General features: G+C 44.1%; 2 protein-coding genes across 6 annotated transcripts in view; both read left to right on the top strand.

Moving 5' to 3' along the window:
* CEP57L1 (centrosomal protein 57 like 1) overlaps positions 1-4,842 on the top strand; it is a 44,674-nt gene extending 39,832 nt beyond the window's left edge. For all 5 annotated transcript variants that reach the window (XM_077289584.1, XM_077289582.1, XM_077289583.1 and 2 more), the window contains exons 9-11: positions 67-302; positions 2,414-2,558; positions 4,433-4,842. In XM_077289584.1, the coding sequence (XP_077145699.1) occupies positions 67-302; positions 2,414-2,558; positions 4,433-4,693 (642 nt within the window). In that variant the 3' untranslated portion in view covers positions 4,694-4,842. The remainder of the gene's footprint in view (positions 1-66; positions 303-2,413; positions 2,559-4,432) is intronic.
* A 3,496-nt stretch (positions 4,843-8,338) lies between these two features.
* Positions 8,339-14,432, top strand: part of LOC143807719 (uncharacterized) — a 345,126-nt gene continuing 339,032 nt past the window's right edge. The window contains exon 1 of the mRNA XM_077289578.1: positions 8,339-8,464. The gene's annotated coding sequence lies outside the window, so the exon portion shown is untranslated. The remainder of the gene's footprint in view (positions 8,465-14,432) is intronic.

Genomic DNA, 14,432 nt, shown 5'->3' with positions numbered 1-14,432 from the left:
TTTTCAGTTTTAGGAAGTTGATATTCTGCTTTGTACTAAGGATCATCAATTCTTTCTCTTGTAAAGTCTACCAGTACAAGCCATTCCCTCAGCGCAAATGTTCAGAGTGTTCTTCACATGATGAAGCATCGAAGTCAGAGCCCAGCAGTGGCCAAGCAGCGCTCGAGATCTGCAGGACACAAGCCATGTCCTAGTAGCCTCGGAGCCAACAGAACTTCAGGAATGTATGCTGCACACTGTACAGGGGACAGCCTGTCTGATTTACTGCTGGATCTCCAGGGCGAGCTAGAGCAAATGAGTTTGTGAGTACCGAATGCACTGTTAAAAAAAAAAAAAAAAAAAAGCCATCAAGCCATTTAATTGCTTTAGTGGTACTTAAAGGGAACCTGTCAGCAGGATTGTGCACAGTAACCTGCAGATAGAGCAAGGTCGGCGCCGTTATACTCAATAAAATGATACCTGGGTTGATGAAATCCGTCTTGTGGTTGTTGTTTAATCTTTATTTTAGGTTTTCAGTTAATGATATGCTCGTGCTCCGGGGCGGCCTGTGGGGGGTCTTCATGTGGTGTTTGATTATGTATTCATCTGTATGGTGTAAGATGGCGCTTACTGCATGTGTTGGGGGACACTCGCTTAGCAACAGGACTCAGTCACACAGGCACGATTTTCTCCATTAAATAGTCCATGTGGTTTATTTAGGCATCATAAACCACCATGTTACACATCACACACATATAGTTCATAGTACACGGCTTCAATCACTTTTCAGACACTACACTGGCCAGTCCTCCTCTGACTAGTCCGTGCGCCGTATCAATGTCTCTATTCAAATAGCACGACATTAAGTTGCAGTCTCTAAACACGCCAGACCTCACTTCGTCCAGTTACCGTGGGAGACCACACAGTTCATTAACTTCTATGGAACATCATAGGCACCTCCATGCGTATCCTGAGGAGCACATACAGCGCCCCTAGCTGTAACAGGGGTCACTGCCTCACAATGGCGTATGACAGGTCACTGATCCCTGTGATCTGCCCCCTATTTTACATACTGAATATAATATGTTTTAAAAGAATATTAAATTGAGCAGGCAGGTGGTGGCGCCTGCGCTTGTAGCATTATCACATCTATAATGCCCATGTATTATTTTTATTGGTGATTATACATGTATTCAGAAAAAAAAAATTCTCTCTCAAAATGGCGCCGCCTGCGCAGTAGCATGTATCGGCTATCCAATAGAGGCTACTGCGCAGGCGCTGCCAGCGGCATCTTATTGGAGACCATTTTTGTTTTTCCTCTAGCAAAATGGCGCCGGCAGTGCTATTTTGAGATAATTTTTTTTGGCCAGCACCTGCTTGCTGAATGTGACATTATTTTCAAAACATATTATATTAAGTATGTAAACTAGGGGGCTGGTGACTGAGGGATTGGTGACCTGTCAGAAGCCATACTGATGAATATCTAAGCAGAGCACCACATGATCTCACACACACACACACACACACACACACACACACACACACACACACACACACACACACACACACACACACACACACACACACACACACACAGGTCACCCCAGAGTACGAGCATATCATTAACTGAAAATAAAGATTAAACAACAACCAGAAGACGGATCTCCTCAACCAAGGTAAAGTTAGCCTTTCTCACCCTCCCTGGGTCCAGTGTAGAGTCTCTATTGCTGTTCCGGTGTTTCTTTTTGCCTGCAGCACTGACATCACTTCAACAGCAATGCAGCCAATTGGTGGGCTCAGCGGGGCTCGGGTAGCTGTTATTGGCTGCAATGCTAATCAAGGGACGTCAGCGCTGCAGACAATAGCAGACCCCGATTGCAATGGCAGAGACTCAGCACTGGGGTTGGTGAGGAAATACAGTTTTGGTCTTCTTTAAACAAACTGCAGCTGGAATACTAGGGTTTTCTAAAATAGAAACACCCCTTTAACTGCTGACAGCTGATGGAAAGGGTTCATCGATTCATGCTGCTTGTCCAAAATTCAGACTTTTCCCATTAGCATGGTGCTGATAACTTACTGAGCCCTTTGGGGGTCTGTCCGCTAGGACCCATTCAAACATCAGGGGTCTGAAACCCAGGAACTGGGCTCTACAGGGCCCCACTTTGAAAGCTCCTCTGTCTGTTGGATTGTTGAAGAAAGCACAACAGCTCATGGCTATTGCCAGCGGTCCCATAAATAAAGGAGCGAAGGTCACTCATGCATACCTCTTCCCGGGTTCCAGTGCCCCCATCTGTGGTTGGACCCCCTGAGATCAGTAATATCCTATGGTAAGGAGATGAATTAATATTTTGGGAATAACCCTTTCAGTCTGAAATGTAATGTGTTGTAATAAGATGGTGAATCATCTTTTCATTATATATGTTTCCCCTTTAAGTGACTATCAAGAGCTGCTGAAACAGATAAATGATACAAAGGACAATGATTTACGTGAAGATTTAGAGCGTGAAATGGATTGTCTCGTCAAACAGATGGAAACGAAAAGTGACCAAATTCTCAAGCTTAAAAGACATCAAGCAAATGTGAGAAACTAAATAGATTTTTCTTCTACTTATTATGCAATCTTTGTGACAATAATATTTTCTAAATTATGTCAACTTTTTATACATGCACAAAAATAGTGCAGACCTGCAGTTCTGCTCATTATATCTGTCATATCTAGCTTCATTCCGGAAGGGTTCATTCAGGGTTTCAAACATCAGAACAAAAAATCATGAACTATAGCATACAGGCATGGTCTGTAAGCCTTCGGTTTGGGCTGGTTTCCCACAATGAGCATTTGCTGAGGTTTTGATGGTGCTGATTTTCTGCATCTATTAAATAAATTAGGTTATCGCATTTTTGATGCTGTGGGATTTTCTTTTTTCTTTTTCTTTTAAAGCTGCTTTGTTTTTATTACTTCCTGTATTTGGCCTTGAGAAAGCTTTATTGACACAGTTATGTTCGGTTTTTAATGCTTATCTGCACTGGAAACGCACTAAAAACTCATGCCTTTTCCTACCTGCAGATCTCCCGCATCTAATGCAATTCTATGCAGAAAATTCACACATAAAATTCAGTGTATTCTTGAATAGTTGCTGAATTTAAAAATGCACTGCAAGTCAGTTTATGCTGTGTTAAAAAAAAAAAAAAAAAAAGTACCGTAGTTTGCATGAGATTTCTATAAATTCCATCCACTTTGCTGGAACTGTAAGACACTGAAATTTTTTTGCTTACTGAAAATATGCAGCATCAAAATCTCATTGTGAGAACTCAATCTAAGAAAGGAAAGCAGACAAGTACCGTATATACTCGTGTATAAGCCGACCCGAGTATAAGCCGAGGTGCCTAATTTTGCCACAAAAAAATGGGAAAACTTATTGACTCGAGTATAAGCTTGGTATGCATGGTTCCTTATTCCCATCCTTGTTTGCGTGGCTCATTATTCCCATCCTTGTCTGCATGGCTCCTTATTCTCATCCTTGTATGCATGGCTCATTATTCCCATCCTTGCCTGCATATCTCCTTATTCCCATCCTTGTCTGCATGGCTCCTTATCCCCATCCTTATTTGCGTGGCTCCTTATTCCCATCCTTGTCTGCGTGGCTGCTTATTCCCATCCTTGTCTGCCTGGCTCCTTATCCCTATCCTTGCATGTGTGGCTCCTTAACCCTATCCTTGTGTAGGTGACTCCTTATCCCCATCCTTGTCTGCATGGTTCCACATCCCTATCCTTGCATGCATGGCCCCCATGAGAAAAGCATAAAAAAAAAACATCCTACTTACCTTCCCTGCGCACCCTCGCAGCATCTTGTTCTGGTGCCAGGAGCTCCTGCGGCCAAGCGATCACATGTCCCCGCTCATTAAGGTAATGAATATTTACCGCTAGCCACGCCTATGGGAATGAAGAGAGGTGAATATTCATTACCTTAATGAGCAGCCACCTGTGATAGCCCGGCGGCTGTAACTGTGCTCGCTATAAGAGAAATGAATATTCATTGCCAGTGCAGTGATTATTCATTTCTCTTTAGCAGCGGGCACAGGTGTTAGCCGCAGCCGCTAGCTCCTTCCTCCTGTGACCCGCTGCTCTGCTGTTCCCCATCCTCCACTATCTTCTGGGACAATGACTCGTGTATAAGCCAAGGGGGGCGTTTTCAGCACAAAACAAATGTGCTAAAAATCTCCGTCTTATACACGAGTGTATATACGGTAATTGAACCTCATTTTATGTTTCTCCATAGCGAAACATGTTCATCATTTTTCTTGTTATTTGGGCTAGAAAAGCGCAGAAACGCAAATCACCGGAGCAGCCGACTTTTTGTCTTTTGACAGTTTCTCATTTAAGTAGGTAATGCACGTCACTACCAATGCTGTAATTATTGCCTAATTTAAAAAAAAAAACTTTTTGTTTTTTCAGGTTATAAGACTTAAGAAAGCAGCTCGGTCAATGAAGAAACTCTCTTCCAATGCCAGACGAGCTGTTGCAGGAGAGGCTTGCAAAGCAGATGTACCAACTACCTTAAGGAAAAAAGAAATTCCACCTACTCCAAGGAAAAATGAAGAAACCCTGTCAAGAAGCACTCCAACCCCTAGCAGCAAGGCCTCCCTCCAACTGTTAAAAAGTGTGCAAAAGATTCAGATGACTCTAAAGAAAGATGACATCATGTGGGAGAAATAACTTCTTTATGTGTTTACACCTTTCTATTTATGTGCGACTGTGTGTTTATATAAGGATTACCTTCTTAGCTCTATTTATTCCTAGTGATTTTTGATGTCTACGTAATTTTAATATTTTAAATAAAGATTTGTAATTTTGTGTAAACCAAAGTCAATGATCATGTCTATCCCATAACCCATTCATATATAGTATGTTTGCATTGCACTTTTTAACAACATAACATCTTGCAAAATTTATGTGCGTCTTATAGTCTGCAGGAAAAATATAATATCTTGGTACTGTGTTAGCCAGTAGATAGAAAAATATTTAGAATTGAGAGTCCTCAGTGGTTGATAGCTTATAATGGCTAACTGAAAAGATGGTAACAAATTGCAAGCTTTCGCGACTACTCAGGTCCCTTCATCAGGCATAGACTAAAGCAAATTCTGAAGAATCACATATTTATATACAGCACAGCACTGAAATAATGCAATAAATAAGACAAGTGACGTGATGCAGAACTATCAATGTGGGACGGGGATAAACAGTTGTGGCCCTATAATGGAGCAGTTCACATGATTTCAGAATCAAGTTAGTGTGAAGGCTTTTCTGTAATGCCAATTGCTTATTCCTCTGGACCTATCGACGACGGGAAGCTCAGACCTATGTTTTTTGTTCTAATCAATTAAAGTCTACAATTAAATGACAAATATTAAGTAAGAAGTGACAAGTTTCAAATTATTCCAATTATAACACTACTAATGTTCCAGAAAGCCAAATAAGACTGCATTCACACAGCACGGATTACTGGAATGTTTCTGGTCTCCTGACCCGACCTCTACAGCATAATAACCATATATGAGGTTGTCAAGGTCAGGCCAGGAGTGGTGATGAGCGAGCGTGCTCGCCGTTGCTCGATACTTGATTGAGCACCACGCTCATTACTCAATCAAGTATCGCGGGTGCTTGAACACCATGCTCAAATTCCCACCCTGCATATTAGGTGGGGTTCTATATAAGACCCAGTGATGCAATGCTCGGTACACTGTCCTCCGATAGCAATTCAGGGAGAGTTGTTATAGGAGGGAGTGCGTATTTTAGAGCAGGCCCATAGGATAGGCAGTGTTTAATATTGCTATTGCAGTATTTGTGTACTGTTGCTGCAGCATTAAAAGAAAGATCCTTTTCAGGGTTAAAAATATGTTCCTTTCTCTAGTAAAACCGCAGTTAGCTGCATTCAGTGGAGGGATAGCTTCGGATTAGAAGCATCTAGGGAGGGTTTAATATTGGGAAGTGGTAGTGTTGCTGATGGTGCACACAGAAGCTGAGGCCATGGGCCTGGTGAAACTGTGCCAGCTCGGGGAGCACAACAACCATGCTCATCCACGAGACCTAGCTTCCTGTCCCACTTTGCAGGGAGGCATGGGACACCACTGTTAAAGCCAGACCAGTTTAAACAGGTGGATGGTTGGATGGCAGATAATGCTTCCAGTACGTTTTCTAGCTACACCCAGTCCAGTCTCGCTAGCCATGTGTCTGAACCTCATAATCCTCACCCTGATCCTCCTTCATCCCACCATGGCGAGTCCCAGGACACAAGTGATCCCAAACTCGTACACTCAGAGGAGCGCTTTACATTTCCATTAATTGATTGTGGCCTCTCGCATTGCATATTTCAAGAGAGAGATGAAGAGCTCGTATGCGTTGATGCCCATATATTTGCACAGCCACTTTCAGAAGAAGACAGTGTGGAAAGGCAATTAGGGTTTCAAGAGGTAGATGATGATGATGAGACACAGTTGTCAACAAGTGATGTCAAGTCAAGAGTATTAGAGTGCGGAAGTGGAAGACGAGGTGGTGGACAATGAAGTCACACCCAACCTGGGGAGGTGCCATGCAGAGTGCGGACAGCAGCACAGAGGGGGAGGAATCTGCAGCACCACAACAGGCAGTGGGGCGGCCTAAGGGAGAAGGCAACTGTTCCCCAGAGCACCCACACGCGTCAAGTTCCCATGGCAAGGGTTAGGTGTTCCCCAGTCTAGTGCTTTTTTTAATGAAAGTGCGGATGATAAAAATGGTCATTTGCAACCTGTGCCGTACCAAGATCAGCAGGGGCCTGACCACCACAAGCCTGACCACAGAATGACACCACTGCCTCTCCTCTTGTGCTACGTGCTTGCCAGTGCACTGTACATAACGTAGATGCGGATGCCTCCTGCCCTGCACCTGTTGCACATTCACAACCATGTCTTTGTCCAAGTGCAGAATTCAGATTTTTTTTTTTATTTACCTATGATAAGTTTTTGCACATTCCTATGTATCAATGTTTCCCAAACTCCAATCCTCATGGCTCACCACAGATCATGTTCTCCGGATTTCCTTAGTATTGTACTGGTGATTGAATTATTATTAAGGCATGAGGAATTCTCTCACCTATGCAATACTATGGAAATCCTGAAAACATGACCTGTGGTGGGCCGTAAGGACTGGAATATTGGAAACACTGATACATAGGAATGGGCAAAAACTCATCATAGGTTAAAAAAAAATTGACATATTCTACCCATCTTCTAAACCTGCCCACTTGTCCTTCACTAAATCTCTGGTTTCTATTTTCACTTATCTCCCCTCTTCTATATAAACCCTCATCAGACCTATGTGTGCCATTTTCCTAAATCTTCAACCCATGTATTATGTCCTCCCCTATTAAATAGTCTCTAATGATGAGCGAATAGCATTGTTGCTCGGGTCTCCCTCAACACGCTTGGGTGATCTCCGAGTATTTGTTAGTGCTTGGAGATTTTTTTTTCATCTCCTCAGCTGCATGATTTACGGCTGCTGGACATGCTGAATACATGTGAGGAATGCCTGTTTGTTAGGGAATTCCCACATGTATTCAGGATGTCCAGCAGCCGCAAACCATGCAGCTGAGGTGAGGAAAACTAAATCTGTGAGCACTAACAAATACTCGGAGATCACCCGAGCGTGCTTGAGGAAACCCGAGTAACGAGTACACTCGCTCATCACTAAGGCCGGAGTCACACTACAGCGAGATACGGCCGAGTCTCGCAGGTTAAAACCAAGCTCTGGCACCGGCACTCCGGAGCGTGCGGCTCCATGTATTGCTATGCGGCCGCACGCTCCACTCCGGAGTGCCGGAGCTTGATTTTAACCTGCGAGACTCGGACGTATCTCGCTGTGTGTGATCCCGGCCTTATAGTCTCCCATCTTTGAAATTTCTTAGACTATGACCTAAGCTATAAGGGATATTTGTATAGTCCAACGCCACCATGACCAGTCTTCAAAATGTAATTTGGAATGTTATACTACAATATACTGTAGATAGATATAGATGCATAGCTACGTCTTCATATACTATTGACCGCTGCCAAAGTCCATCAAAATCTTGACCTTGCATATTAATGTCTGTTATGCATTCTATTATAAATTTACTTGGCAACTGTTGACCAATAATGAGATTGAAGTAATAAAACAAAAATACTTCCTTTCAACCTAATCGTGCCACAATAAAGTTTTGGGTAATATTTCCTATAGCTGCAACGTAAAATTGAAGAGCTCGCATACGCCCCCTGGTGTCCAGCTACATTACTCAGAGGAACTTTCCATTGATCTGTGTCAGTTTCCTGGGCTGCACACTGTGTGTATCTGGGCTGCCATGGAGACCCCAAGCTTCATGCTAACTCTGGGCACTGCTTCAGGAGCTTTATAACTGCTCCAAGGAGTTTGTAAAAAGGAGGAGAATCTAAGAACCTGTTCAGTAAAACTGCTCTGGTAAGTGTCATTATATAAGCTACTGGCTGTGTAGGGGGATTAGTCTGGATCATTATCACTTGTATGTGTTCACACTGTGATTTTCCACCTCTGTGTGACAGGCTTGGGGCAGGGCAGACATAGGCAGCATTGATTGCATGTATGAATATCATCAGAAGAAGCTATTGTAATGGAGTGACTATTTGCCCGGTAAAATCCATATATAGGATGTCTCATTTACATGTTATATCTACAGAGTTTATTTTAAAACCTCAAATGTAAAAATATTAATATCTTTAGCTAAAGCATTACATGCAGAAATTGCATCTTTAGACGGCCTAAGGGTATGTGTCCACGTTCAGGATTGCATCAGGATTTGGTCAGGATTTTCCATCAGTATTTGTAAGCCAAAACCAGGAGTGGCTGATAAATGCAGAAGTGGTGCATATGTTTCTATTATACTTTTCCTCTAATTGTTCCACTCCTGGTTTTGGCTTACAAATACTGATGAAAAATCCTGACCAAATCCTGATGCAATCCTGAACGTGGACACATACCCTGAGGGTATGTTTCCACGGTCAGGAAACGCTGCTTGTTTGACGCTGCGCAGAGCTGCAGCGTCAAACAAGCAGCGTCCAGATGTTACAGCATAGTGGAGGGGATTTTATGAAATCCCGTCTCCACTATGCGTGGAAACCCGCACGCGGCGGCCCTGCGACTCCGGACATGCTGCGCATCTTTTCAGATCGCAGCATGTCCGTACACCTTGCGGGGACGCAGCGTCCCCGCAAGGCATATCACAGGGCGCTATGGGAGAGAGCGATCATCCCGGATGTGAAGAGTTAACACATCCGGCATGATCGCGTCCCAGAAAGGGGGCGGGGCTTAGCGCCGAGCTGCTTCGCCGCTGCGGCGATACCGCCGGCCATCCTGACAGTGGAAACATACCCTAAGAGTAGTTTTCCACTAGACAATGTAATACCACGGGAAATCTTCCGTTAATCTTGTAGAAGTTTATTTAGTTCTATCTGTAGCATGGGTCCATCTGGGTTCCATTATTTGTCGTGAAGGAAAATGACATCATGAAAATCTTTTTTTATTTTCCCGTACACGGAACCCAGAAGGGCCACACAATAATAAGTGGTGTCCCTGTGCTACCATTTGCATCAGTCATACAACAGATCCGTTCTGAACATTAAAAAAACAAACAATTTCTAAATAAGTGTGAACAGAGCCATAGGGTATGTGTCCACGTTCAGGATTGCGTCAGGATTTTTCATCAGTATTTGTAAGCCAAAACCAGGAGTGGAACAATTAGAGGAAAAGTATTAATAGAAACATATGCACCACTTCTGGATTTATCACCCAGTCCTGGTTTTGGCTTACAAATACTGATGGAAAATCCTGACCAAATCCTGATGCAATCCTGAACGTGGACACCTACCCTAAGGGTGAGTGTCCACGGTCAGTAAACGCTGCGTGTTTGACGCTGCGCAGAGCTGCAGCGTCAAACACGCAGCGTCCAGATGTTCCAGCATAGTGGAGGGGATTTTATGAAATCCCGTCTCCACTATGTGTGGAAACCCGCATCCGTCTTCCCTGCGACTCCGGACATGCTGCGCGTCTTTTCAGATCGCAGCATGTCCGTACACCTTGCGGGGACGCAGCGTCCCCGCAAGGCATATCACAGGGCGCTATGGGAGAGAGCGATGATCCCGGATGTGTACAGTTAACACATCCGGCATCATCGTGTCCCAGAAAGGGGGCGGGGCTTCGCCGCTCCGGCGATACCGCCGGCCATCCTGCCCGTGGACACGTACCCTCAGGCTGCGTGTCCACGTTCAGGATGGCCGGCGGTATCGCCGGAGCGGCAAAGCCGCTCGGCGCTAAGCCCTGCCCCCTTTCTGGGACGCGATGATGCCGGATGTGTACTGTACACATCCGGGATCATCGCACCCCCTCGCCATAGGGTCCTGTGATATTACTTGCGGCGACGCAGCGTCGCCGCAGGTAGCACGGACATGCTGCGATCTGAAAAGACGCGCAGCATGTCCTGAGTCGCAGGGCCGCCGCATGCGGGTTTCCACGCATAGTGGACACGGGATTTCAAAAAATCCCCTCCACTATGCTGGAACATCTGGACGCTGCGTGTTTGACGCTGCAGCGTCAAACACGCAGCGTCTACTGACCGTGGACACATACCCTTAGGCTACATTCCCCTTATGAGTTTTTGATGTTGCAGATTTTCTGAACCATTTCCGCACCCATTAAGTAAAATTGGTTACTTGCAGTGTATTTTTTCAGAATATGCAGCAAAAAATGTCTTAAAAAAAAAAAAAAACTCATTGTGGGAACACAGTCTTAGGGTATGTGTCCACGGTAAGGAAACGCTGCTTGTTTGACGCTGCGCAGAGCTGCAGCGTCAAACAAGCAGCGTCCAGATGTTCCAGCATAGTGGAGGGGATTTGATGAAATCCCGTCTCCACTATGCGTGGAAACCCGCACGCGGCGGCCCTGCGACTCCGGACATGCGCGTCTTTTCAGATCGCAGCATGTCCGTACACCTTGCGGGGGCGCAGCGTCCCCGCAAGGCATATCACAGGGCCCTATGGGAGAGCGCGATCATCCCGGATGTGAAGAGTTAACACATCCGGCATGATCGCGTCCCATTAAGGGGGCGGGGCTTAGCGCCGAGCGGCTTTACCGCCGCCCATCCGTAACGTGGAGACATACCCTTAGGGTATGTGTCCACGTTCAGGATTGCATCAGGATTTGGTCAGGATTTTACATAAGTATTTGTAAGCCAAAACCAGGAGTGGGTGATAAATACAGAAGTGGTGCATATGTTTCTATTATACTTTTCCTCTAATTGTTCCACTCCTGGTTTTGGCTTACAAATACTGAGGTAAAATCCTGACCAAATCCTGATGCAATCCTGAACGTGGACACATACCCTTACAGGCGACAGAGGGATTCACTCAGCTTGCATTGAGTCCTGAAAAGCAAATGTTTCAAGCAGTAAAGTGCGTATCATTTCATACCATGGGAAGTTTAGGAGAAACAGAAAGCTAAATGGCACTTACAAAGAAAAGAAAGAAATTACTTTTTTTTTCTTTAATAATTTCTTTATGGTTTATTTGGTTGTGGCGACTGCATTCACTCCGCCATGCCTAGTAGTGAGTTCAGTCTGAATGGATAGAATGTTACAATGGACACTTACTGCCTTGTGACTGAGTTGCTGTAGGCTCCGTTCACATTTGGGTCCGTCCTGGTTTTAATTAGAAATAATGCTTTTCTCTAAATATGCTCAGACCCCTGGCAATTAGCAAGTTATCCGCTATTCTGCAGTTTTTCTTACAGATGGTAGGGCTGTAGGGGTAATGATGACTTTATGTGGCCGTATAACTCAGCTGTTGGCTATTGCTCCCAGCCCCCATACATGGCTCGATTTTGAACATTACATCCATCCATTTGTCTGTTCCCCGAAACAGAACAGACACACTGAATGTGTAAATGAAATTGTGACCAAGTGTGCATGTTCTCAGCATGGATAAAGAGGAATGAGCCACTGTCATATGTCTGGTGGCTGCTTATCTCTCCATTAGATTGAACATGCCGAAATCCAGAATTCCAAATCTTGAATTAAAGGGAACGTGTCACCAGGTTTGTCCCATATGAGATAAGACACCATCTTTCATCCCTGATATTCAGTATTCTAATATGCTGTATATGTGCCCTCAATCTGGCCTGGAACAAAAGAAACCCACCTTTTATTATACTCACCTATGCGGCTGGTCGGTCTGATGTGCGTCGCTGGTCTTGCTTCGGTGCCTACCTTCTTGCAATGCCGTCTTCCTTCTGTGCTTTGTGTGGATGACTCTTCCTACATCATCCACACAGTGTTCCCCAATATCGCAGGTGTACTTCTCTTCCCTGAGCAGGACAGATCAAAGTACTGCAGTGCGCATGTCCGAGGGCTCTTTGACCTTTCCCAGCGCATGTGCACTGCAGTACTTTACTGTGCCCTAGTCAGGGCAGAGAAGTACACTGAGAAGGGACACTGCGTGGATAATGTAGGACGCGTCATCTACACGAAGCACAGAAGGAGGACACATCGAAAGAAGTGAGGCACCGGACTAAGACCAGCAACACCCATCGGACAGGACCACCCCGTAGGTGAGTATAATAAAAGGTGTTTTTCTTGTATTGCAGGCTGGATTGGCATATGCAGGGCTTCCTTTAGGAATTTCAGGGCCCCATACTGGCCAAATTTTGGGGGCCCCCTTCAGACTAAGCCAAGGCTCCTCAGCCCCGCCTCCACCCCCTCAAACCTTCCACAGTCCCATCACCCTCTCTTCTTGGGAAAACTCCACTTCTGCACCACATCCTCACCAATCACACGTTTACAGGTCTAATCACCAAATCACATACAGAGCAGCTTTTGTTTTGGTCAAAAGATGTTTTAATCCACCACCATAACCAGGTAGAATCTTTTGGCCGGACCCTACTCTGCTGTAACTTATTAATCCCTTAAGCCCCAAGGGTGGTTTGCACGTTAATGACTGGGACAAATTTTACAATTCTGACCACTGTCCCTTTATGAGGTTATAACTCTGGAACGCTTCAACGGATCCTGATGATTGTGACAATGTTTTCTCATGACATATTGTACTTCATGATAGTGGTAAAAAAATTTCAATAACACTTGCGTTTATTTGTGAAAAAAAAACGGAAATTTGGCGAAAATTTTGAAAATTTCACAATTTTCCAACTTTGAATTTTTATGCCCTTAAATCACAGAGATATGTCACACAAAATGCTTAATAAGTAACATTTTCCACATGTCTACTTTACATCAGCACAATTTTGGAACCAAAATTTTTTTTTGTTAGGGAGTTATAAGGGTTAAAAGTTGACCTGCAATTTTTCATTTTTACAACACCATTTTATTTTAAGGACCGCATCTCATTTGAAGTCATTTTGAGGGGTCTATATGATAGAAAATAACCAAGTGTGACACCATTCTAAAAACTGCACCCCTGAAGGTGCTCAAAACCACATTCAAGAAATGTATTAACCCTTCAGGTGTTTCACAGGAATTTTTGGAATGTTTAAATAAATATGAACACTTTTTTCACACAAAATTTACTTCAGCTCCAATTTGTTTTATCTTACCAAGGGTAACAGGAGAAAATGGACCCCAAAAGTTGTTGTACAATTTGTCCTGAGAACGCCGATACCCCATATGTGGGGGTAAACCACTGTTTGGGTGCATGGCAGAGCTCGGAAGGGAAGGAGCGCTATTTGACTTTTCAATGCAAAACTGACTGGAATTGAGATGGGACGCCATGTTGCGTTTGGAGAGCCACTGATGTGCCTAAACATTGAAACCCCCCACAAGTGACACCATTTTGGAAAGAAGACCCCCTAAGAAACTTATTTAGATGTGTGGTGAGCACTTTGACCCACCAAGTGCTTCACAGAAGTTTATAATGCAGAGCCGTAAAAATAAAAAATCATATTTTTTCACAAAAATGAACTTTTCACCCCCAATTTTTTATTTTTCCAAGGGTAAGAGAAGAAATTGGACCCCAAAACTTGTTGTGCAATTTGTCCTGAGTACGCTGATACCCCATATGTGGGGATAAACCACTTTGGGCTCATGGCAGAGCTCGGAAAGGAAGGAGCGCCGTTTGACTTTTCAATGCAAAATTGACTGGAATTGTGATGGGACACCATGTTGCGTTTGGAGAGCCACTGATGTGCCTAAACATTGAAACCCCCCAAAAGTGACACCATTTTGGAAAGTAGACCCCCTAAGGAACTTATCTAGATGTGTTGTGAGAGCTTTGAACCCCCAAGTGTTTCACTACAGTTTATAACGCAGAGCCATGAAAATAAAAAAATAAAAAATTCCCACAAAAATTATTTTTTAGCCCCCAGTTTTGTATTTTCCCAAGGGTAACAGGAGAAATTAGATGCCAAAATT

Source organism: Ranitomeya variabilis, chromosome 2, assembly GCF_051348905.1.
Source record: "Ranitomeya variabilis isolate aRanVar5 chromosome 2, aRanVar5.hap1, whole genome shotgun sequence".
Taxonomy (NCBI): Eukaryota; Metazoa; Chordata; class Amphibia; order Anura; family Dendrobatidae; genus Ranitomeya; species Ranitomeya variabilis.
Note: the sequence above shows the minus strand (reverse complement) of the source record. Positions and strands in the feature narration are given on the sequence as shown.